This window comes from Pyxicephalus adspersus, chromosome 2 (assembly GCF_032062135.1).
Source record: "Pyxicephalus adspersus chromosome 2, UCB_Pads_2.0, whole genome shotgun sequence".
NCBI classification, from domain to species: Eukaryota; Metazoa; Chordata; class Amphibia; order Anura; family Pyxicephalidae; genus Pyxicephalus; species Pyxicephalus adspersus.
This window is the reverse complement of record NC_092859.1, coordinates 77,820,107-77,842,804: the sequence shown is the minus strand read 5'-3', so window position 1 is coordinate 77,842,804 and position 22,698 is coordinate 77,820,107. Positions and strand designations below refer to the sequence as shown.

Sequence of the window (22,698 nt, the reverse complement as noted above, 5' to 3'; positions counted from 1 at the left end):
CATCTAAAGAGCCGCATGTGGCTCGCGAGCCGCAGGTTGCCGACTACTGGCCTAGGGGGAACCCATAAACTCCCCTAAGTTTTAAGTCATGCTAACAAAGTGGTTACACCTGCTGGAGTATATAAGCATGGCATTTTAAAAATGACCCACTCTGAGGATGCTCCACAGACCTACCCCACTACTGGATTAAGATGTAGTGCTACCCAACACATACACACAACAAAGTATAGGAAAACACAATGAACTACAGAACACAGATTACATTTCCATTTTTTTTTTTTATTTCATAGACATGTTGAAAAAAGTATACTTTAAAACATGTTGGCTTACATGGTTGTTAAAGATTAAATCATATCACCAGAATATCAGAAACAAGCCTTTAAAGCAAAAATAAACCCGCACAACTCACCTATTCACGCTCCATTGTAGGGCCCTGCCATTTTCCTAGAAACAATATTTCACCATCCTGACTGGTTGTGCCGGGAAGAATTCATCAATACCCGACAGATGCAAGGGAAGCCGAGATTGCCAGGTTTCCCTGACAACCAAAGTTGTTATTGCACAAGATACATCGTCTTTCCCTTTTCTGCAATAACCACCTGTCTGATCCTGGGAATTTAGTTACACTTCAAATAATTCATCAGCAGCAAGAAAACCCCAAAAAAACAAAATATTGTTTTGACAACCAGAGGTGACAAAAAAATACAAAAACATGAAGAAACTATTCTATATATTTAGCACCATTAAGTGGTCCCATTTCTGAATATTTCAACCCGATTTGAGATTTTTTTTTTTTTTTTATAGACTAAATATTTATCACAAAACGAATTATGAATTACAGAATGCATGATGTCCATGTATATTGTGTAAACATTAGCAGCTAAAAGGTTAACAGGCATTACAAGCTGCACTTATGGTGCTCACACTGCAGCATAAGATAAGAAAAAGTCACTGCCTTTGCCATGGTTTAAAAAGCTGATTTCAGCAGCTCTTACAAAAGTAGAGCCAATACAAATTCTGAAAAATGTCAGATTATTACTAGATTGGCTGAGGGCCATGGAATACCGAACAGATATGTACTTTGCTCTTCCATTCAATTTTCTGATAAAAAGTGATTGGAATTTGATTGAATAGAACCATGATTAGATTTATTTGTTCATACACATAAAAAAACTTGTGTACTTTTAGGTCTGATCAGGGACTCAACAAATTGGTTGCTTACAAATGTTCAACTTTCCCCACAGATCGGAAGTGAACAATTGACCTTTGTGTACTAGCCATCAAAGACCAGCTTCTTTAACACACCTTTTACAGGGATTCCCTAGTGTCTGCTTGAAACAGCCTCTTCTACAATAAAAGTAGTAAAAAGTAATTGTGAAAGGATGCAGTTACATTTTGTCAAAAATCCAGCCAGAGAAAGTAATCATTTTTCTCAAGATGAAATGCAAAGGCATCAATATAAAGTACACTGTAAATGCAATTCTTGGTTTGTACTCTTTCATTTAAAAATCTGGTACACATAAACGTCCTAAAAAAAAAAATAGGTTTGAAAAAATTGAAGTACCCTGCAGCAACCAATCATAGACAGTATTTAATACGTATATTAAAAGCTGGTTGTCTAGTTTACAGCATGGTATGCTTTTTTTCCCCAAGTTTACATACAGTCCAGGATTTTAGGATTACATACATTGTTTTCCTTAATGAACTTAAAAAAATTGTTAGGTCTAAATTGGGCAGTACTTTAATAGTAAATTACCCATACAGTACAGGTAACCCACTAGGCCACACACAACAGGTACTCTATCAACTTTTAGCAGTTATCTACTGCTAGCTGACTTTTGGTTGGCTCTTTTAGGTCTCTGAATACTGTGGTATGTCTTCAGTAAAATGTTTGACCCTACCTTGCTACAACAGTGCTTCTCTTTACATACCTAAGGTGACAAAATACGAGATTCTGTACCTCGATTCAAAGATTTTCAAAGCACAAAAAGGTATCACACTGCATTCAACCACATAAAATAAAGAAAAATAAATAACAGCTTTGACATGGGATTAAAAGATGAGAGTTCTTAAGTTATGCAATTCAAGTACAAAAACACTTTGCAAATTAAATACAGCACGTAAGGTTTACTCATGTTTGTAACTGCTGCCATTGGATTATGTTCATTAGAGCAGCCTGTAGCAGATATCATAGTGTACAGATCATATCATAGTGTAAGTGTTTGACATAAAAAAAAACCTACCCTGCAGAAGCAGAGAACGTGCCAGACATATATGCATAAATAGATGTATTACCTTGCTAAAAGTAATCCCAAGCACAATCTAGCTTGAGCTAAGAAATCACATAATTAGCTATTTTGTTAAGTAAACAAAATGGTTGACGTTCAAAATTTACAGCACCACTCATGTTATAGAAAAATGGAATAATTATTAAGTTTCTAAAATAAACAGCATCAAATGTAGAGCACGCAGTTTATGAACAACTGCATCACACAGCCAACATTAAATACAAAGTAACTGACTAGTCTAGTTAAAATGCTTTTTCTTCTTCTCATAAAAAGGTAAAATTTTTTTGTCCTACAGTAAAATCATTGTTACTACTACAGCTTACATTTTAAGAAAAATAAGAGGTAATATTTGAAACAAAAAAAGGCTTCAGTTAGTCAACTGAGGTTCAGTTCCTTGTGCCTGCAATAAAACTGCAGTGACACTTGCATAGCTTGCAACTCGCAGGAAGTCTCAAGCACTGCTGCTTTCTTGTGGTTGCTCCTCACAGTGGTTAAATGTAGACAATTGCTGAGCCTGGGGCTCAGATGACCACTGGCCATTCTGCACCGACTCCGAATTACAGGGCGCTAGAAAATAGCAAAAAAAAAATTAGGATAGTTCAATTAAAAACATCTTACAAGTTTTACAAATGGTACAGAACCATCATGTATCCGTGCTTTCTGGAGGTCTGGATGGGTTTTACCTGTTGAAAACGTTTCCCCATAGCCAAATTTCCCAAATACAGTAATAACTACAGAAGCATAACTAAGAATACCTTCTGGTATGTGATATGGATAACTAAAAAGGGCTCAGTCCACACGATATATAAAGTGTTGTGTGGAGCAAGTTAAAAGGACCCCCAACTTTAGGCACTACAACGGCGCTCTGGTTAAAGTCCTTGACTATTGCTATATTGTTGCTCTGATTCCAAATTATTTTGTTAAGGTGGTCGCATATCTCTTCAATGACTAATTTTTTTATTCTTTTTTATCTGTGCTTGTAAGTACACAAAATACTATTGATCCTGCTATAAATGAGTTTGTAATTTCCTGCATGCTCTGGATGCACTGCACTTTCCAGTTTATGCACGTAAATGATATAACATATCCAGATGTAATAGAGATGTATTGTGACCCTAAAAGTGCATCCTATCCCCTTCACTCTACATAACACAGAACAGTGCTGTTTATTCTAATGTCAAATGAAGCAATCAATAAAAGTCAGGACTGCATGGGTTTGTAGCCAGGAAATAGAACTAGCAGGATCAGCAAGTGAAAAACAAAATACTGAAAAAAAATCGAATGCAGCAACCCTATCTTAAGTGCTGGTAGGATAGACACTTGTAGGATTCAATGTAATCTGAGTGTAAGTTTGGTCTGGGCTTTTATTTCATGCAAGACAAATGTATACACATGATAAAGCATAAAGGGCATGTACATTAAAAACAGAACATTTACCTTCCAGGTTAGGCAAGTTACATAATCCCCCATCCCCGTTAGGCATCTGCTCATTGCAGTTCCCACCGGCAGCTTCATCGTAGCCAGGATCATACTTCTCTTCCTTTACAGCCTGTCTCTTTGCATCCTCTGTACAAGATAAAAAAGTACATACAATCAGAACACATTTAACATAATCCACAAGAGCCAACATACTGCACAACCCAAAATTGGAGCTCACAACCTATTTCAGAAAAAGTGGATAAAAATCAGAAACATACGCTGAGCCAACTGCAAGTCGAATGTATACTCCACTTCTTGCACCTCTCTGTGTATTTCTACGCCCTTTAGATGATCTCTCAACTCCTTTAACTTGATGTAGTGATGTACTTTGTCCTGAGCACGGGGAAACTGGGCACATCTGGCACTTGAAGAAGGCATGACATAGCAAACCTGTAATAAAATATAAGTATTAGTAAGCCTCTGTGATCTGCTCCTACCACAATATTTTTACATTGCTACAATGCCATTGGTCATTTAAGCCATGCAGTAAAGCAATTCTCCTTAATGAGAGGAGTGACTAATTCTAAGTAACATTCAGCTAGATTCTCATTCAGTAATACTACAACCTCCTTAATTTTTGGTAGGAAAAACAGCTTAAATGGCTGTCATCAACTCCATTCAAGATCCATTACAGTGCTTATAGTTAGAGTTCAGCTTTAAAAATACCAATTGGACATATTCCCAAATGCTTATGTCTCATGTCCGTCAGTATCTATAGTCAACATTTCATTTGCTGTACTTTATTTAGGACAATCAGACACAATCTATACAAAATATGACAGCGTTTAGCTCTTGCACATTTGCATTTCAGAATTTTGTAAACAGGATTATTTTGTTGGTGTAGCTTGTAAATAGATTTTCAAAGAAAAAATACTGACTGTATCTGTATCAGGGATTCTGTGTGGTTGGATTCCGAATTCAAATTTTTTAATCTTGACTCCAAATACTTCTTTGCTAAAGATTTCATATATACCTATGTAGTAAAGAAAAAAAATGTGTCAGGCTTACAACAAAATAAAAGAAGTTGACAACATATAATAGTTAAATAGGTCCCATCTTACATTTTCCATTAAAGGCAGCTATACGTGGCTTATATTTTTGCAGCTTCTGCAGCAGTATTCTTCCACCTTCCCGAAATTCTTTGCTGAAGAGACAAAAGTGACATTAGGGTCTAGTACATTAAACCGATAAGTTTCAGTTTTACTGAAAAACTAGGCACTTGCAAGGGTAACAAACTAAATTCTTCTCTGGCAGGTGACCAATTTATGACACTGTGGTGACTTTATATCATTCATTCATGTTCTGACTATTCTTACCTAGAGAGGTCTTTGCTCCCTGGAGTGGTTCTCTCTACCATGTTAGTGAAGCCTATGCCGAATTGTTCTGGAAGCATAAGGTCATCGAGGTGGTTCAGTTGTTTGTCACTGAGCCCTGAGAGGAACAGACATTTCCCTGGAAAAAACACACAGAATTATTATGTTTTAAAGAAACGGTTACCTTCCTGTTCACAGCAATTCATTCCACAGACACCAAGTAAACCAATACATTTTGTACATTCACACAAAACAAAGCCCCATTCTAGTCATGCGTTTTACACAATCCATAAAGTGGAAAACCAGTTATGGAATTTTCCTTTTTTTCTTTAATTGATATTAAGTCCCTGGTCTCACATAGATTTATAACAATTCATTCTGCCACCCACAAGCAGGCAAGATGTTTTTCCTGTCATATGTGTGCACCAGCAACAACTAATGGCACTGAGAAGATAATAAAATACATTGCAACCATCAAATGGGACAATAGCCAACTACCAACTAGAAAAACAGAAAGAATGGACTGGTATGCTAATTTTTTGAGGAAACTAATGCAAACTTTCAAATACGTACAGAATAAACCAATTACATTTTCATATTGTGCTTGTTGCTTGTCATAATTGATGCACAAATTCACTGATCATTATTCTATTGTAACTTACAAAAAACAGGAGCCCTTGCAGTAAGTACCCAAATCCAAGGTTTTGTATGACACAGAGCTTGATAATGGCATCTATAGTGAATGTAGATATTTGGGGGTCTAGTATGGCATTAAAGGACAGGATATTCACTGCACAGCATATCCAAATCTGGGGGTCTCGTAATGGAGATAGAGAGATGTCCTGCCTCCAAATGACAAACTTAACCAAGCCTGGTCTCATACAAATCCATTCATTTATTTTTTAGATTACCCGTGCTAAGATATTCTTACTCAGTGTGTCAGGGATATAGATACTAAATGGGAATGAGCCTTTATTATTGTCCAACCTCCAACAAACTGGCTACCCCCAGGCTGGTAGAAATATACAAGGGAAGCCAAGATGAGATTGAATAACTGTCCCCCCGAAAACAGTATTTCCAAAGAAGTTTAGTTAAAAAGTGTGGACAGGCAGAGAAAACAGTGAAAGTCTATATATCTACATGCTCCTAAATGCCTGTCAGCGGCAGAACCTAATAGAAGAATTGGGGGAGAGAGTGGAGATCACAGCACTGGAGTGGATCAATGAGCAAGGTAACCACCAAACTGTCACAAAAACGTATTTATATTTTCTTTATTTAAACTGAACAGATGCTGAACAGATTTAAATTTAAATGCTGAACAGATAAAACATCCATTAAATCTTTCCAGGTTTCTGAAAGAACCAGCAAGTGGAATCTGTCTTACTCCCCAACTTAAGTCTCTGAAGCTGATTTTACTTTATGATCAAAGTGAATATCTACTACAGACTGATTTCTCCTGATAAATATGTATTATTAAATAAAAACAACCTGCTATACCTTACAACATATATACTGATTAAATTTCAAATACAGCAAAAATGCAGAAAGTGACTTACAGAAATGGTTTCCAGGACCTGGGTAATGATGACCCTTGTAAGCTGCCATGAGTCCTGGGTTGATGCCAATCTGAAAAGAAGACGGAAAATACACATATGTAATAAGTGAATTGTAAACAACCCACATCAAGCAATTAATTTAGTTGTTTTAGACGATCATCTACTTACAATAACTATGTCCAGGTTAAACGTAAGAATATCTGGCAAAGTTTTTGTCATGAGTTCAGCTTCGGATACCCCGTTAAAACGGTCCACTTTTCTTTTCACTTTGAAAGTGTCTGTGATTTTCTCTTGCTTTCCTGCCGATTTGGGGGCCTTGGCGCTCTTTGCAGGTTGCTTCTTTGGTTTAGGCTCAGCTGGAGCTTTACCCCTTTTTCTTTTACCCTTTGTAGTGTCTTTGGCACAAAAGACAAGAGACAATTTTTTTAATCATACTTTTAATTGAAGGGTAAAGGCATAGAATATTTATCATGTATGTATTGTGGTATGTTATCATTCATAAGGTTTTTCTTCACTCCCTGTCTTAGTATGATATATGTACATACAGTGAATATAAAAAGTGTACACACATGTTAAAATGCCAGGTTTTGATTATATAAGAAAATTAAACCACAACAAATTATGTCAGAACTTTTCCCCATTTTTAATGTGACCTATAACCTGTACAAATCAATTAAAAAACAAATCTGCAGGGAAAAAAAAATTAAAAACATACAAAATGCTGGTTGGAGCTGCAGGAGCCATGGCTAGTCTTGTAGCACGCAACTGTAAATGTCAGGAAAATCCAGCTAGGACAGCTGAACTTTATTTGGATTTAATAAAAGATACTTCAACAAAGTATTAGTTTAAGGGTGGGCACACTTATACAACCAACTTCCGTCTGGTTTTTATTTTCTAAATTTTCCCCCACAAACAGATTTGTTTGTCAATTAGGTTGTACAGGTTATAGGTCACATTAAGGTTTTGAAATGATTTATTGTGGTCACTTTGTTTATCACAACAACCTGTGTGTATACAAATTTGTATATCCACTGTAGAACTAAAGAAAACCACCTATTTTTCACCCATAAAGGAACACTATATGTACTTTATATGTCTTATATGCAGATATAAAAGTGAACTTGTGACGGTGGCCCTGCATGAGGTGATCACTGACACAAAGCACTTGGCTGGACAATGCATTGTAGTTGACTCTTGCTTGCCCACACAGGCAGCCCTCATCAATGTACAGTTTGTCACGTTTGGTGCTTTGTACTTTACATCAGTGATTATATCCACATTGTAGTTTTCAGCCACACATCTCTCAATGGTTGGTTCTTCTCCACACATGCTATGATGTAATGGTTGATGAAGATTGTTGGCATTACTGAGAATATATGATAATCTTAACACTTCCCTTAATTCTGATCTAGAAATGGCAGGATCATATCGCTAGAAGTTTCTTATGTTACAAAAAAAAGAAAAGGAGTGAATTGTGCTCATGTCCCATGGCTAAATGTCCTCCCAATGTGCAAACATAGTTTGAAATACTTATATAAAACAGTATATATAAAAATAATGTATTTACCTTGTATTGGTTCCAGGGGAAACTCAGGGGCTTCTGTTACCTGCATTTTCATAGATTCAGGACCAGGTATCCCATTCAAACTATGAAGCAATTGATGCTCGTTACCTAGCATGCCAGAGAAGGCCTGAAGGTCCTGGGGTGGGACTCCTGTAAGGGTGTGCAGAGTCCTTTGTTCATTACCCAATTCTATATTTGATGGAGCGTTCATCATTTGATGGTATGGGTAACCATAAAATGTCTGAGGTTGTTGTAAGGAATAATAACTGAAAAGAAAAAAAGTGTGAAAAAAAAAAAAAACAGTGTCAGTAATGGAACAGTTGAATGCTAGATTTTGACTTTTGATGCACAACAACATTTTTTAATTTATGTAGCAGTTTTCAAACCCACAGGATATCCTGATAAAATGCCATCTGCCAACTGAGCAGAAATTTTAAATTACTAGAAACATTTTCACCAAAGCCTTGTTCACATGGGCTCCAACTTATAAAGTAGTGTGCACAGAGATGTTTGGCAAAGAATTTGTAAAGTTCTGGTAAGCTTTAGGCTGGGTCTACATGGATGTTTTTAAAAATGCATGTAAATGTTCCTACTACGTTTATATGCATTTGTATGCACTTTTATTAGCGTTTTAAAGCTTGCCTTTAATCCGCTGAAAAACTCCTATGCTACGTTAAAATTTCAAATGCTTATAAACGCGGGAAAACACCAAAAAAAAAAAAAACACAGGAAAATGCGGGAAAAACGCCCTATTGAAATCAATAGAAGCGTTTACCCGGGTTTTCTAGCGTTAACCCTGCATTTCAAATTTTTGAACGTGTAATCAGCGTTCTAGATAACGCTCATAAACGTGACTCAAGGAAACGTCCCGGTGTAGATTAGACCATTGGAGTGCATGGGAATTTTAAGCAAGGGCTTTTAAAGCCTCAGGATAAACTCTGTGGAAAACGTCCGTGTAGACGAAGCCTTAAAGAGCTTTGTTGAAGATTTTAAAGCACCATGCAGCTCCAGCTTGGAAAGGTAAAAGCAGATCTTAGCCCATTGTTTATGTTAGGCCTAGTACACAAGGGTAGATTCCCAGCCAATATTGTATATACATTCTGATCTGTCAGATTCTATTTGGTACGCATGACTATGGACATTGAAAAGTTATGTGTAATATGTCAGTGCTATATAAATACTATGTAATAATAATCCTTCCAAACGTTATTGATTGCACACACATGTACATTTGATTAAGATTTACCAATACATCTGATCTGAAAAATATATTCTATAATCAATTGGCTCCTGGAATCACTTCAGATCTGGTTATTCATATTGTATGTAAAAATATGTTCATGCCTAATATTAGACAGTATTTATATAGCACTGACATATTACACAGCACTTTACAAAGTCCATAGCCATATCACTAACTTTCCCTCAAAGAAGCTGTACCATACCTCTACTGTCCCTACTATAGTCATATGTCATTAACGCAGTCTTAGGTCAATTTTGGGAAGCCAAATAACCTAACTGCATGTTTTTGGAATGTGGGAGGAAACCAGAGTACCCGGAGGAATCCCACGCAGAAACAGGGAGAACCTACAAACTCCATGCAGATAGTGTCCTGGCCGAGATTCAAACCTGGGAGCTAGCACTGCAAAGGCCCGAGTGCTAACCATTGAGCTGCCCTGTAGGCCCTTACATAGAAAGGAGACAGCAGAAAATAAGTGGCTTTTAGAGACTGACCTAGTTTTACATTTTTTTTAACCTTTTTTTTATCTCAGTATAGATTTGTTCCTGACAACCCTGCTTTTCTGCGCACAGCCACATGCAGCAATGCACTATGGGATACACAAACACACCCAGCAGGTTGTGATGCATTAGACAATCTATTCCAATGAATGGGCTGACCTAATGCAATGCTCTTTAGACACACAATGGCTGGTGTTAATAGCTCCTTAATAAGAGAGTTTCACTTTTAGCAAGTTTCTGGCCAACTCAGGAGCTTGTTTATAGTGATAGTCAGTCCTTCCTTGTGTTAGATTTGAATGGGGGTTTCTTTAAAGGCTTAAAAGAAAACTTCACAAAAGCTTTCTGTGCACATTTAAAACAGCTGCGTAAGAAAAAAAAGTTAAAAAAAAAAATAAGGCAGATATAGGGTGCGAATACACATAGGAAGCGAGTGTCTAGTATGAGTGGTCCAAGAACCACACACAGCCCATGAGTCCTAGTTTTCTGGCTCAGACGCCAGCAGTCTTGGTATTGGGGGTGATGATTTATGAAGATTTATACTAGATTAGATTTCTTTATATATGATTTATAAAGATGTGATAGCGCTGATCTCTAGCCCCAACATCAATCCGATCCAGCATTATACCACAGTCTCCAGTTCTCATCTTCCCTGTACTCTTTATACATGAATTTCGCACAACAATATGTGTGGCCCCTGTAGCTCCCCATCTGACCTGGATGATCCCTATAGAAGGTGGTGGATGGGTGACACTGCTCTGATTTCCCTCCATTATCAGGGGCTCTGTTTTGTAGAGGAAATGATGTGCGAGCAGACAGGGTAACAGCTGTATATTGTGATTATAGACAGCCAGGGCTCAGTGCCTGCTAATACCACACATAACAATGCACCAATATCTGGGTTAGGCTACATCTTCAATACACAAATCACACCAGGATACAATAGGAATCGCATCCCCCGTGCCCCTGCATGAGGAGACATAATGTGTGTGTATTGCCCCTCATAAGACTCCTCGTAATCCAATGAATGGAACTACAAGCTTTCCAATTGTTCCCTCCATAACACACACACAATGGCCTGGGCTCTGCGCATGCGCACTACTCCCTCCCTGTAGGCCGCTGTTAAATACTCTAAGAACACGCACAGGGCCGCCCCACTTCTTTTTTCAGGCCTACCTTCCTGGGTCCTGAGCCTCCATGGTCGTTCGATATACAAAGGGGAGCCTGAGACCCCCGAGTTCTCTCACTGAAGATTCTCTACACGATATGGGACCCCCGGCTCTCTCCAGCAGTACAAACACACAGATCACACGTCACCGCATCGCCAGCCAACCAGAGCATGCCTACGTGACATGTGACTACGTCCATAGAGAAGGGGGGTTAATTCTCCGGTTTCCGGGCAGCCAATGCTGGGCGGTCGGGCCTTTTTCTTGTGTGTTGTTTTATACTGCAATTATTGGGTATTGAATAGGAAATAAAATCTTCTGTGTCACGTGTATTGTAGAGGATTTAAATGGCATTGATAGGGTGTGATCACATCTGATACAGGAGTATTGTCACGCCAGTAGGTGTCTATAGATAACCATGCAGAAGTTGGATTCCTAGAGTACAATACTGATCGATCCATATAATACAGACCACGTGGTATTTGGCTTCCAATCATCATTAGTTTTCTTCCTATATGCATCATGGGAGATGATTAGGTGCCATAACAGTACTGGGAGCCATAAGGAAGCCCAGATGTACTTACCGACAGGAGATGTGCGTGATGAGCCCGGTGTGTGCGAATCAATGTACGCATGTGTGAACAGGTCACATCACACCTTCCACTCCCATATTGTCACTGCACAGGACCCAGGCTTCCCTTCTCTAAACACTGATCTGGAGTCATTCTGATACCTGGAGATTGTAAAATAACCATCAATGCATCCTCAGCAAAACAGGGGTGTCACACATTGATTCTGTACAGAATGAGCCTGGGATCATAGCTGGGGAAATCATCACTCTGATCGCCTCTCCTCCCTACATCACTTCTTAATATTGGACCTCATCACATTGCTCTGATCCATCTATAGTTACATAGCCATCCGGGTCTATAAAACAGCCAATCTGACATGCCCTGGTGGGAATAAGTCACTGCCATTAAAACACCTGGACCCAGAAGATATTTCCCATATGATCACATACATATGATATTTCAGGGAATGTCTGATTCCCTATTTTATAAATAAAACATAGTTATTCTGTTCGCATTTCCTTTTTTCATGCTCTACCCGCCAATGCTGATGCTCTTCATTTGTCCTAAAGGTGAAATGCACAATTTTTAGCTAACTCCAGAATAGGAATAAAGGAGAGGCCTTCCAATGAGGACACATATTCTGGTGAATTACTTTATCTTGAGAGATTTCTTGTGGCTTCCTGTTGTGCCCGAGGCAGGTGAAGCAGATGGGATTTTAATATAATCTATTACCTACTAAAAAAAGGTTTCAGTTTTCTCATAAATTAAAGAATAAAAAAAAAAACTTTCAGGTCTTCAAGGAAGCCATACTATAATTCCTTTATACACAGCTCACTGTACATAATGTCCCGGCCAGTGGGATGAATGTCTCTTACATTTCTGACCAGTAGGAAGAAAGTCACCCTTACATACAGTCAGAAACATAATGTGTGCCAGCTAAACTGACCTGATAGCTTATTGTTAATGGAACACCTAATAACCTCTGGATGAATTCTAGTTGAGAAATAATGTGTGAAACCTTTCAGTCAAACTATGTAACATTTCCTTATATAATGTTTTTATTACGTTTGTATCCTTTTCAGTAGCAGAAATAAACACTGATTTCCCATTGGTGCACAAAACAACACTTTAATCATGTACCTAGGGCTATTTGTCCCCATTCACACTGTCCATTGTGTGTTTTGTGTTGTAATAAACATTCTTTATATATTGTGCATTGATAGCACATTAATGGATGGCCTACACACAATAAATGGTAATGTGTAATGCAGATCAGCAACCAAGAAAGTCATAAGGGTCAGTGTAATGTCAACATAATATATAATCTATAAATGTTTCCTTGTTTATTATAATAATTCTATATCATGAACATTTTAAAATAATTGGTGACTAAATATGCAGATTTTTGCATAAGCCCACAAAAGGGATTGGCTGTATGAGTGCGGCCAGAAGATTTTTGTATAGCAGGGTATAGCTGTGGGGTAGATATAGGGTAAGTACACATCTAGGGTTGAGGGAGGTACTGCAGGTCAGGAGTAATAGACAGACAGGATAAAATCTCTTTAAATAAAAGACATTCCCTAGTGCTTCCATTACTAAATACAATGCAATAGACCCAATCCACAAAACTAGAGTCTCAAAATAAATACAGGTAGTCTCCGGGTTACATAACAGATAGGGACTGTAGGTTTGTTCTTAAGTTGAATTTGTATGTAAGTCGGAACAGGTACATTATTCTAATAAATGCAATTAGGACAGATGTTTGTCTCAACATATTATTACTGTATAAAATCCTTACTGTGAGGTATTCACAAACAAAGCAAAAAAAAAAAAAAAAACCCCCCCCCCCCCCCCCCTCCTCCAAGCCTCCATTCTCATTGGTATCTAGGAGTTGTCCATATGTTGGATATCCTTAACTTGGGGACTCTGTATTCTTTTTTGATTATTTGTTTTTTTTTGTACTGTTTTGTTTTTTTTTAGCTGAGGCTATATATTTGTATTTCTCAGCCAGGGCTCCTCCAGAGATTGCTAGGGGTTCCTGGAACAATGAGCAGGTTGTGACTCTCAGATCAGGTTCAGGGACACCAATTATGTTTTTGGCTATATATAGGAATGACATTCATCCCACTGACCACCACATTAATGTACTGTAAGCTGTGAATATAGTAATTACAGTAGGGATTCAATGAAAGTTATTTCCAGTGGTCCCCTATAGTAAAAATGTCAGGAAAGGCTTATATATATTGTGTGTGTGTGTGTATATATATATATTTATATATAGTAAAATGATGTAGTCATTGTATCATTGCCGGCTACTTATCAATATTGTTCAAAAGGAAGAACATGCGATATATCTTGCTTTGATGTATAATCCCCCTGGGGAAACCACAGTTGAAAGAATACTACTCTACTTTTTTAACTATAGAATATCCCCAATGTATTATTTAAAGGGGGGCTGACAATCCATAGATTTATGTTTTGATATTTTGTAATGCATTCTATCTTTGCATCTCTTGTGAATGACCCTGGACAGGCCATATCAGGACAGGTCATATCAGGACAGGTCTTGGCCCCGCCCACTCTCTGGAGAAGTCACATAAAAGTACAATAAGTTATTCCGCTCGCACTTCAGCTTACCTCCAGGTAAATTTTTTGTGGTATTGGGTATTACATGAAAATAACTCTGCAGTATGAACCTTCCAGACATGCACCCAGCCTCTCTGCTATATCATGTTGTGTGGTCTATGGAATAATGGCCGCCATGGTGGATTGTAGAAAGCATCGAGGAGACACAATAAAAAGGTAGCTGGGCCTCTAGCGGCAAGATAAACGCGACGTGTGACGTCATCACGTTTATATGCGTAGGACTCCGAAATTGTGACAAGGTGAGCCGGGTGAGGGTTTTGCCTGTCAGTGGTGACACCCGAGGTGTTCTGTGTGTCCGTCATCTGGTACAGTAACAATACCAGCAGTACAATGTACAAATTAAATTTGTAGGGAAACTTTGACATTTCAGTCACATGACCTTATTACTTCTTGTATGAGGCCCACCTAGATATTTACCTCTGAGTACCCCCCCCCCCCCCCCTTGTGCTGCCTCATCTACCCCATAGACTTCTATGGCCCCGGGGAATACATTTGTCTCCTGACCCTATAGAAGTTTATGGGGCTGTACTGGGAGCAGACTATGGGAAGCAGCAGGGAGTCATGGAGGGTTGGCGGAGCAATGTTTGGGGACACTTTAATTCTATCAGGACAGGGCACCTGTGCATGTCTCTGAACTCTTCGGACTCTATTTTTAAAACAGTGAATCTGACGGGGGCAGCTAGAGCCCTCAAGTTGCACATTCACATAGATTTTCCCAAAATTGTAAATATGGTGCACAGGTTCACTTAAAGCGTACCTAACCTCAGAATTTTTACTTTACATAAAAGGGTAGACAACTGTTTTTTTAAAGTGAAAATTTGTTTTTTTTTTAAGTGCAACATCCTTTAAAAACAAAACAAACAAAAAAAAAATGGAGCAACACCTTCCCTTTAATTCTCAGTCACCTAGGCCAGAGGTCAGCGAACTTGTGGCCATTGGGCCATCTCAGGGGTGGGCGGGAAGTACACTTTCCCGGACTCTCTCTCGATTCCCACCCTAATGGCTCCACCCACCACCAGGAACGCCCCCTGAAGGGAAATCCCTCTCCTCCGTATGCATTGCGGTAGAGAATGACTTCTCTTCAGAGGGCTTTCCTTATTTACCCCGGCGGAGGAAGTGTTAACGCCGGCCGCGGTAAAAAGGAGGAGGTTTAAGAGCCGCATGCCTCTCCAGATCTCTGGCTCCGGTAGTTTGCCCTGGCCTAACACCCCCTGGCCATAGCTCTGGAGCCGTGGGTTGCTGGCCGGGATTAGGCCGAATCGGCCAGGGGGCGTTAGGCCAGATCAAACTACCGGCTAGGCTGTAGTTTGCCGACCCCTGACCTAGGCGATCAATAATAAACGGGAGTGCAGAGCCTCCTGGGATACCCACGTCATGCATCCCGGGAGGCTCTTGGCTGCTCCTTCTGCACATGAAGGAGCATCTCGGGCATGCGCAGAAGGAGCCCTTTTATCAATCAGTAAAAAAATTGCTGATCTCACGCATGCTCAGTGAGATCAGCAAGTTCTTCTCCAATCTACGTCACCCAATATCGTGCCTGTGCAGTGCGAGATCTGATTACGTAGGAGGAAGAACCCGGAAGAAGAGAGGAGAAGACGTGGGTGCCTGGTGCTACCTGTGCGTCAGGCCGAAGACTGATACCAAGACGATGCAGAGCCTGATGGAAGAAACCTCCCGACGAATAGACTGATCTGGGGAATTGAAGGTAAGTGTGATTTTATTGTTTTGAGTTAGTTTTGGATTTATTTTCACTTTAAGCAAGTATATTCAGACTATAATGCTTTGACTGTCATTGTTGGAATATTTGCAATGTGACCATCTGGGTACAGGAGTGTGAATGTCTATAACATAAGGATTCCAGCCTAACATGTAAGGTGTTGCATTGACACTTTTTTTGGGGGTGTTTTACCAGATCTAGAAAAAATAAATCAAATTACAGTGTTTTATCTATTTACATGAAAATAAAGAGTAAGCTGGTGGTAAACCTGGTCACTATTGCTGTTTTCCTTGCTTTTTTTGGATTGCTGGTTCCTTGACCCTCATTTTCTTTAAGCTTGTGGAACTATGCGTGTTCCATCGCAGGATGCCACCATCTTCTTTTCTTCTTCCTAGTGATGATCTTCAGCAGCAGGTGCGCAGGAGTTTAATTATCCCCGGCACACGTAAGCTGAAATTGCTGGCTTTCCCTGGCATATAAAGCTGACACTGGGAATGCACAGCTCAGCCTTTTTGTATTTCACCAGAGCTATCAGGCAGGGTATTGTAGAAGTACCATCGCCCTTTCTGCAATTCCAACCTGCCTGATCCTTTATTTTGTACATTTTGTAAAATAGGACTTCCACTTGAAATGCCGTATGAATCTCTGGCGTATTACTTAGAGGTAAGAAGTTTTGACTCTTCATTGGACATGCTTGTTCCAGATCTGTGATGTACTGAAGCCAGACACAGCCAATCAATAACAGCCTCCCTGCTTCCCTAGCACATCGTCACTTTAATGGAGACCTGTGCTCTAATAAGGAAGACTGCCTATGTTAAAGGGAACATTTGCCACTTTATTAGGTACACCTTGCTAGATCTGGGTTAGACTTTGTTTTCCCTGCTGTAATTCTTTGTGGCATAGATTGAACAAGATGCTAGAAACATTCCTCAGGGATTTTGATCCATATTGATATTATAGCATCATACAGTTGCTGCACATTTGTCAGCTGTATATTCATAATGCAAAACCTATATTGCATCAAATCCCAAAGGTGTTCTATTGGATTGGGATCGGATGACTATTAATTCATTGATATGTTTAAGAAACCAGTTTTAGATAATTTAGACTTTGCGATATGGCACATTGTCCTGCTGGAAGGCATTAGTTAGATAGGTACACTTAAAGCTTGATATAAAAGTGAAGATAACCCCTTCACTTATTTTTTTACCGCCACAGCAATAAAAAGTGAATGGGAGTGCAGAGCCTACGTCACAAATCCCAGGAGGCTTCGGGTTGCTCCTTCTGCGCCATAACTCTTTTCTTTCTTTTTATTTTTTAATTTAATTACAGCTATGTCACCTGATATTGTGCCTATGCAATGCAAGATCATGTGATGTAGCCAGAAGAAGGAAGACAATGGTGGCGTCCGGTACTTCCTTTGAAGGAGGATTCCAGGACAACGGGGGACTGAATAGATCATCAGGGGCTCTACGGAAGTGAAAGTTAGTGGTGTTTTTTTTCTATGACAGTTCCTCTTTAAACTTTGTGAAAAATCCTACCTGAAATGAATTGTGGGGGAATAACAGCTATACGCACCCCTCTTGCAGCCATTTTTCTCATGTCTTTTTCTGTACCACAACTTCAGCCTCTGCTCCTGTTTCCAGGAGTGTCAGACATACTAGTCCCCTGCCAAATGCAGTGTTTTGTTCCTCTGACCCAAATGTCACTACAGCTACATAAGGGGTCAAAGGATAGAGCCATGGTGTGCACTGGCTTCCAACAAAGGCTTCCAACCCATATGGAAGTGCTGAATGCTGTAGAGTCTTCAGGAGGCTGTTCTACAAGATCGAGGACTTTATTATCAGTGGGCTAAAGCTCACTAGGCACAGCCCTCGTTTACTTGTCTGTCCGTCTTTGCTTGATTACAGAATCCTGCCCTGTGCTACAACTGTGACCAGGATGTATCGGCCTGCCAGGGGAAGGAGAGAATCCAAGCCCACTAAAAATGTTTTTCAGCTACGTTAGGAAACAGCAGAAAAGCAACCCATAATCTGAATATAGGTTTAGGTTTTTGTAGGTTGCAAATGTCACTAGTTGTTTTTATTATCCTGGATGGGATGTATTTTATTTGGGAAGAAAATTGTCATTAGTTGTCCATGAAAGATGAGCAGGAGTGAACGTCTGGGGTGAATAGTGTGTGTCATATACTTTCGTTTGACATACACTAAGTTTAAGCCTCAGCATAAGGATGTCCTAGGTATAACAAAGACAATGTTTTTTTCCCCTTTTCTTTTTACTTTGACCCATTGTAATTGTACAAATGAAAATAAAAGGGTTAACATGATTGCATTATTGGGCTTGATTATTGCAAAAGAATGATGCAACACAACTGCTGCCTGGGGAATTAGCAGTAGGTGTTGGAGAAGAGGCATTATTCTTTGCTGCATCATTTGATTACTTGTTTTTTTTAATCTCTTTAATTTTCTATTTTTATGCTTTTATGTTTCAGCTATGAAACACTAAACATTTTTTTACTTTTAAATGTGAACTTTTAAATATGAATTGTTTGAACATATGACTGCAGGCTTTGTGTGTTCATTTACATTCTGTAGGTAGTCTGTGGTGTGTTTCTGTATTTATTTTATGTACACCAGCACTACATTTTATTGTGTGAAAATTCACTTTCTCTTTTATGTATTATCTATAGCTTCACAGTAGTCATTAGAAGGAAGGGCAAATCTAATAATTGGAACCTGCTGGTGACAATTGTCTAAGGCAGGGGTCTGCAACCTGCGGCTCCGGAGCCGCATGCGGCTCTTCAGCCTCCTTGTTGTGGCTCCCTTCGGCTGCCGCGGGTAAATCTCTGATGGGGGATCCCCTTCCTCCCAAGACACTGCGGAGGAGGGGGATTCCCTATCCGGTGTTCTAATGAAAAAAAATCTACCAGTGAAATAAATCTACCACGGGGCGTGTACAAATGGGTGTGTACAATGACATGCCCCTCCTTTGAACCCCAATTCCTCTGGAATGGGGAGATGTACAAAACCAAAAATGTAGGTGCAAGTGGGGGACACCTGTGACTAACACCCCCTAAAATTTAATTGTTAGGCTATCATCAGAACATAAAGAACTCTACCCATCAAAAAAATCTACCGTTACACATTGCTGGAGGCACCTGAACCCCAATTTCTTTGGAACAGGAAGGGGGTACAGGTGAACAAAATTAAAGCTGTAATGAGGGACACCTGTGGCTAACACCCCTTAAAGTTTCATCGCTAAGGCATCGTCAGAACATAAAGAACTCTGCCCATCAAAAAAATCTACCGTTACGTTAGAAGTCTCCAGCTTCTAATGTACCAGGATGATACGTTAGAAGCTGGAGGCTTCTTGGGGCATAGTTCAGTGTTTAATTTATTTCAAAGTAGGCCTACACATGCACACTTGTTGTAACAGGTAAAATTAAAAAAATATTAAAACTTTTAAAAGTTTATAAACTGTGTTATGTTTTGCGGCTCCAGACTAATTTTCTTTAGTGGAAGAGGAGGCAAAATGGCTCTTTTGATAGTAAAGGTTGCTGACCCCTGGTCTAAAGGAATGTTTCCTCATTTTTGAGAGGTTTCTACTTAACAGGCAGTGAAGGAAATTCTAGCCTTTAACCATTCCTTACCCTATCCAAAGCATTTTCTTTGTATTTGTACCAAAAAAGTGTTTTTTAGAGTTTTGGATAACAAAACTAATATTAAAACATGAGAGAGACATGACTAACCTTCCCCCATGATAACAGGTATAGATACATTGGTATACTTAATAATGTCACAATTAATATGCCTTATTTAGCAGTGTCAGCATACATAGATTAACTTGTATGCACACCTAAAGAATGCTTTTTATATATTGTTAAGGACATATAAAGTTTACGTTCTTATAATCCTGCAGTGTTTTTATACTGGCTGACAGAACACATTTTTGATAGCTTCTTTTTTTTTATTAATACTGTATTAGCATATGATCATTGCAGTAATAAAGAGTTGTTAAATGTCACTGAACATTTATTTGTATCTATATAACCTCAGGGTTATGATTTGGAAAACACTGGTCAAGCTGTTAGGATTGTGATTTATAATTGGTAAAAAGTGTCAGTCAGCCTGTGGCTTTCAAAAGGAGAATTCTTAGTAACATTCCCCCATGATTCCTTGTGCTAGTGATAGTTATTAAACATCTTTCTTTTGAATGCCACCAGCCAACACCATGGACATATCATAGATCACAGGTTGTGTGCTCTCAGGGTAAATTTTCTGGAAAGCTGTTGTAGCTTACTGAGTGCTTTCGCTTGTTGCCCAGAGTGATGACATATATCTGCTACATTCTAATTGACATACTGTAAGAATGTGTAGTGTAAATACTATATCAGTATATTATGCGGTTCAGAAAAAGTCTCTCTTGTAAAGAAAATATTACATATTCCCATTGTTTCTTTCATCCATTTTTAGGACCTGTTCACCATAATGCCTGCAGGAGTATCGTGGCCTAAATACCTCAAGATGGTTAGTGCCAGCTTCCTTTCCATGTTTGCAGGTGCAGAACTTGTGCACAGATACTACAGACCTGACCTTGTATGTATGCCTAAAGCATCTAAATGTCTAAAATTATTCACTTTCTTGTAGAGGATTTCAGGGGAATTGCATCATTCTTATAAGTGCATGTTATGCAATACCAGTTTATGACACGTAAGATAAGTGTGTGTGGCACCGTTTCTTTTTCTAATCTTCACCTGTAGGGTTTTATTTTTTGTAGTAGTACATCATTTTGTAGTGGCTGTTTTGCATGAACAACTGCAGCAAGTTTTCACATCCTCCCTTCTAGGGAAAGCCCGTGTTTCTAATGAAACTCTGCTAAAGTTTTCATATATCACTTATATATCCAATATAAAGATACCTAATGCTCTGTACAATATACCATTGAGTTTTCTTTATTTCAGTTCAATAAGTGCAAAAGCTTATGTTGGAAAATCATATTTGTCCTGTCCACTTTTCTGTATTACTGTAGTGTATAATCGGCTTCAAATTTAAGCTGTGTCTTCGCCTCCTATCATTTTGGTCACTTTTCTAATGACATTTAAATTTCAGATTGCTAGAATAAATGCTGGTTAATTACCTCTGACAGTAATCACACATCAATATGTGTTTCAGAGTGTGCCTGAAGTTCCACCCAAACCAGGAGAACTGAAGACAGAACTACTTGGATTAAAGCAAACAACAACAAATAGTCCTGAATCAAGCTAAATGTCATTACAATAGATTATTATTTTATAAAAGCAAACTTGCTTTATTTTTATACACATTGTTTACTTTTCGTGAACGTGATACTTAATTGTTTGTCCATATTTCACAAATCAAAAGAATAGAAGTTACTCTTTACATCAGACAATACACAATGTTGTATTTTCTTTTCTTTATGGGAAAGTCATAAATAAACCATGTTGTTTATACAATATATTTCTATACATATATATTGACTGAATATTTTAAAAACCAAAGTTCATGCTGGGTGTTAAGTTCCAGCTTTCTGAATTTTGTTCAAAGGGGAAATGTGGAAACTAGATCAATGCAATATGATTGTAAAATAAAACAGTTCTGGATGTTTCTCTCTTCCTACAAAGCTTTGTATGTGACCATAAAGTTTCACTTTGGTCTCATCACTCCAAAGGACTTTGTTCCAGCTTTTAGGCTTGTCTAGATGCTGACCTGACTGTGGCTTCAGTGTTCTCCCTAGCCCCCTTTAGCTGGGTGCATCACCCGGGACTTTTCAGGAACCACCCGGCTGTTTTTGGGTGGTTACTGAAGAGTTGGGTCACAATCCAGGAGCTGCCACCCACTTCCAATTTTTCCAACCCGGCTCAACACTGGGCTTGGTAACAACAGAACCCCTAACTTTTCACAGATCAGAATATGAACACTACGAGCTCTGAAAATTTTTAATATCCTTCCCCTGTTTTCTAAGATTCTACAGCCATTTCCCGCAGGTCCATTAGCAGTTGTTTTTTTTTCCTACATTGCTCAGAATCCAGCAAAATCATTGCAGCGCTGAATGAATTTATAATTGATTGTTTATACAGAGGACATTGATTACAATCAAACAAGTTCCAGGTATTTATACTCTTCCTTAATAACTTTTAGTTGGATGTTGTGTGTGGTTTTTATCAGCCCGCATTTTCTTTGGTATGTCAACATTTGATTGGGCCCATTTGGGTGATTTCAGTTCTAATGATTTAAAAAGAGAACACACAATTATGTGCTAATAAATTACTTAAAATGAATACACAATTTTAATCTGAGCTTTATTTTGTATGTATCATACGATTTGAGGTGTGTGTGTGTCTCTTTACATATATATTTAATATTATGTTGCTGGTGGAGTATACTAGAAATTGAATGTAACCATTTACCTACATATCCATGTAATCCATCCAAAAACGTCTCTATGTTGAATAGTGCTATGTCCTTATTCCGATATATGTCATCCTGATGTCTGTCCCTGTCTGGATGAGGATTTGGTAATTGAAGTTATAAAACAACTTGTCTGGGTGAAATAGAGAATGTTGTGTTGAACCAGTTATAATGTTAGGATTTTCTTTATCATTTGTTTTATGACAAACTTCCACAAAAAAATCCTCAATAG

At 38.7% G+C, this 22,698-nt stretch overlaps 2 protein-coding genes across 4 annotated transcripts; one reads left to right on the top strand and one right to left on the bottom strand.

Moving 5' to 3' along the window:
- Positions 1 to 258: 258 nt before the first annotated feature.
- On the bottom strand, positions 259 to 11,793 carry TDG (thymine DNA glycosylase). 2 transcript variants are annotated; one of them, XM_072401155.1, is made up of 10 exons: positions 11,688 to 11,793; positions 8,204 to 8,466; positions 6,805 to 7,031; positions 6,637 to 6,706; positions 5,084 to 5,219; positions 4,829 to 4,911; positions 4,646 to 4,740; positions 3,986 to 4,157; positions 3,726 to 3,854; positions 259 to 2,855 (listed from the first exon to the last, which is right to left on the bottom strand). In XM_072401155.1, exons 2-10 carry the CDS (start codon positions 8,412 to 8,414, stop codon positions 2,740 to 2,742), a joined length of 1,239 nt encoding a protein of 412 aa, XP_072257256.1. In that variant the 5' UTR covers positions 8,415 to 8,466; positions 11,688 to 11,793; the 3' UTR covers positions 259 to 2,739. The 2 variants fall into 2 exon arrangements, with proteins under 2 accessions (XP_072257256.1, XP_072257255.1); XM_072401154.1 differs by lacking the exon at positions 11,688 to 11,793 and adding an exon at positions 11,114 to 11,274.
- Positions 11,794 to 14,490: 2,697 nt separating this feature from the next.
- UQCC6 (ubiquinol-cytochrome c reductase complex assembly factor 6) lies at positions 14,491 to 22,343 on the top strand. Of its 2 annotated transcripts, none has more exons than XM_072401152.1 (3): positions 14,491 to 14,560; positions 20,511 to 20,633; positions 21,210 to 22,343. In XM_072401152.1, the coding sequence occupies exons 2-3, from the start codon at positions 20,526 to 20,528 to the stop codon at positions 21,300 to 21,302; spliced, it is 201 nt and encodes a 66-aa protein (XP_072257253.1). In that variant the 5' UTR covers positions 14,491 to 14,560; positions 20,511 to 20,525; the 3' UTR covers positions 21,303 to 22,343. The 2 variants fall into 2 exon arrangements, with proteins under 2 accessions (XP_072257253.1, XP_072257254.1); XM_072401153.1 differs by lacking the exon at positions 14,491 to 14,560 and adding an exon at positions 16,760 to 17,522.
- Positions 22,344 to 22,698: the final 355 nt, after the last annotated feature.

Bases quoted from the DNA above. Each gene is read 5' to 3' on its own strand.
- TDG (XM_072401154.1), bottom strand. From the start codon at position 11,136: ATGGAGGCTCAGGACCCAGGAAG. The intron at 6,707-6,804 runs GTAAGTAGATGA...TCTTCTTTTCAG, and splicing joins TTAACCTGGACATAGTTATT to ATTGGCATCAACCCAGGACT. The intron at 2,856-3,725 runs GTAAATGTTCTG...GCTATTTTCTAG, and splicing joins TAACTTGCCTAACCTGGAAG to CGCCCTGTAATTCGGAGTCG.
- UQCC6 (XM_072401152.1), top strand. From the start codon at position 20,526: ATGCCTGCAGGAGTATCGTGGCCTAAATACCTCAAGATGGTTAGTGCC. The intron at 20,634-21,209 runs GTATGTATGCCT...TATGTGTTTCAG, and splicing joins GATACTACAGACCTGACCTT to AGTGTGCCTGAAGTTCCACC.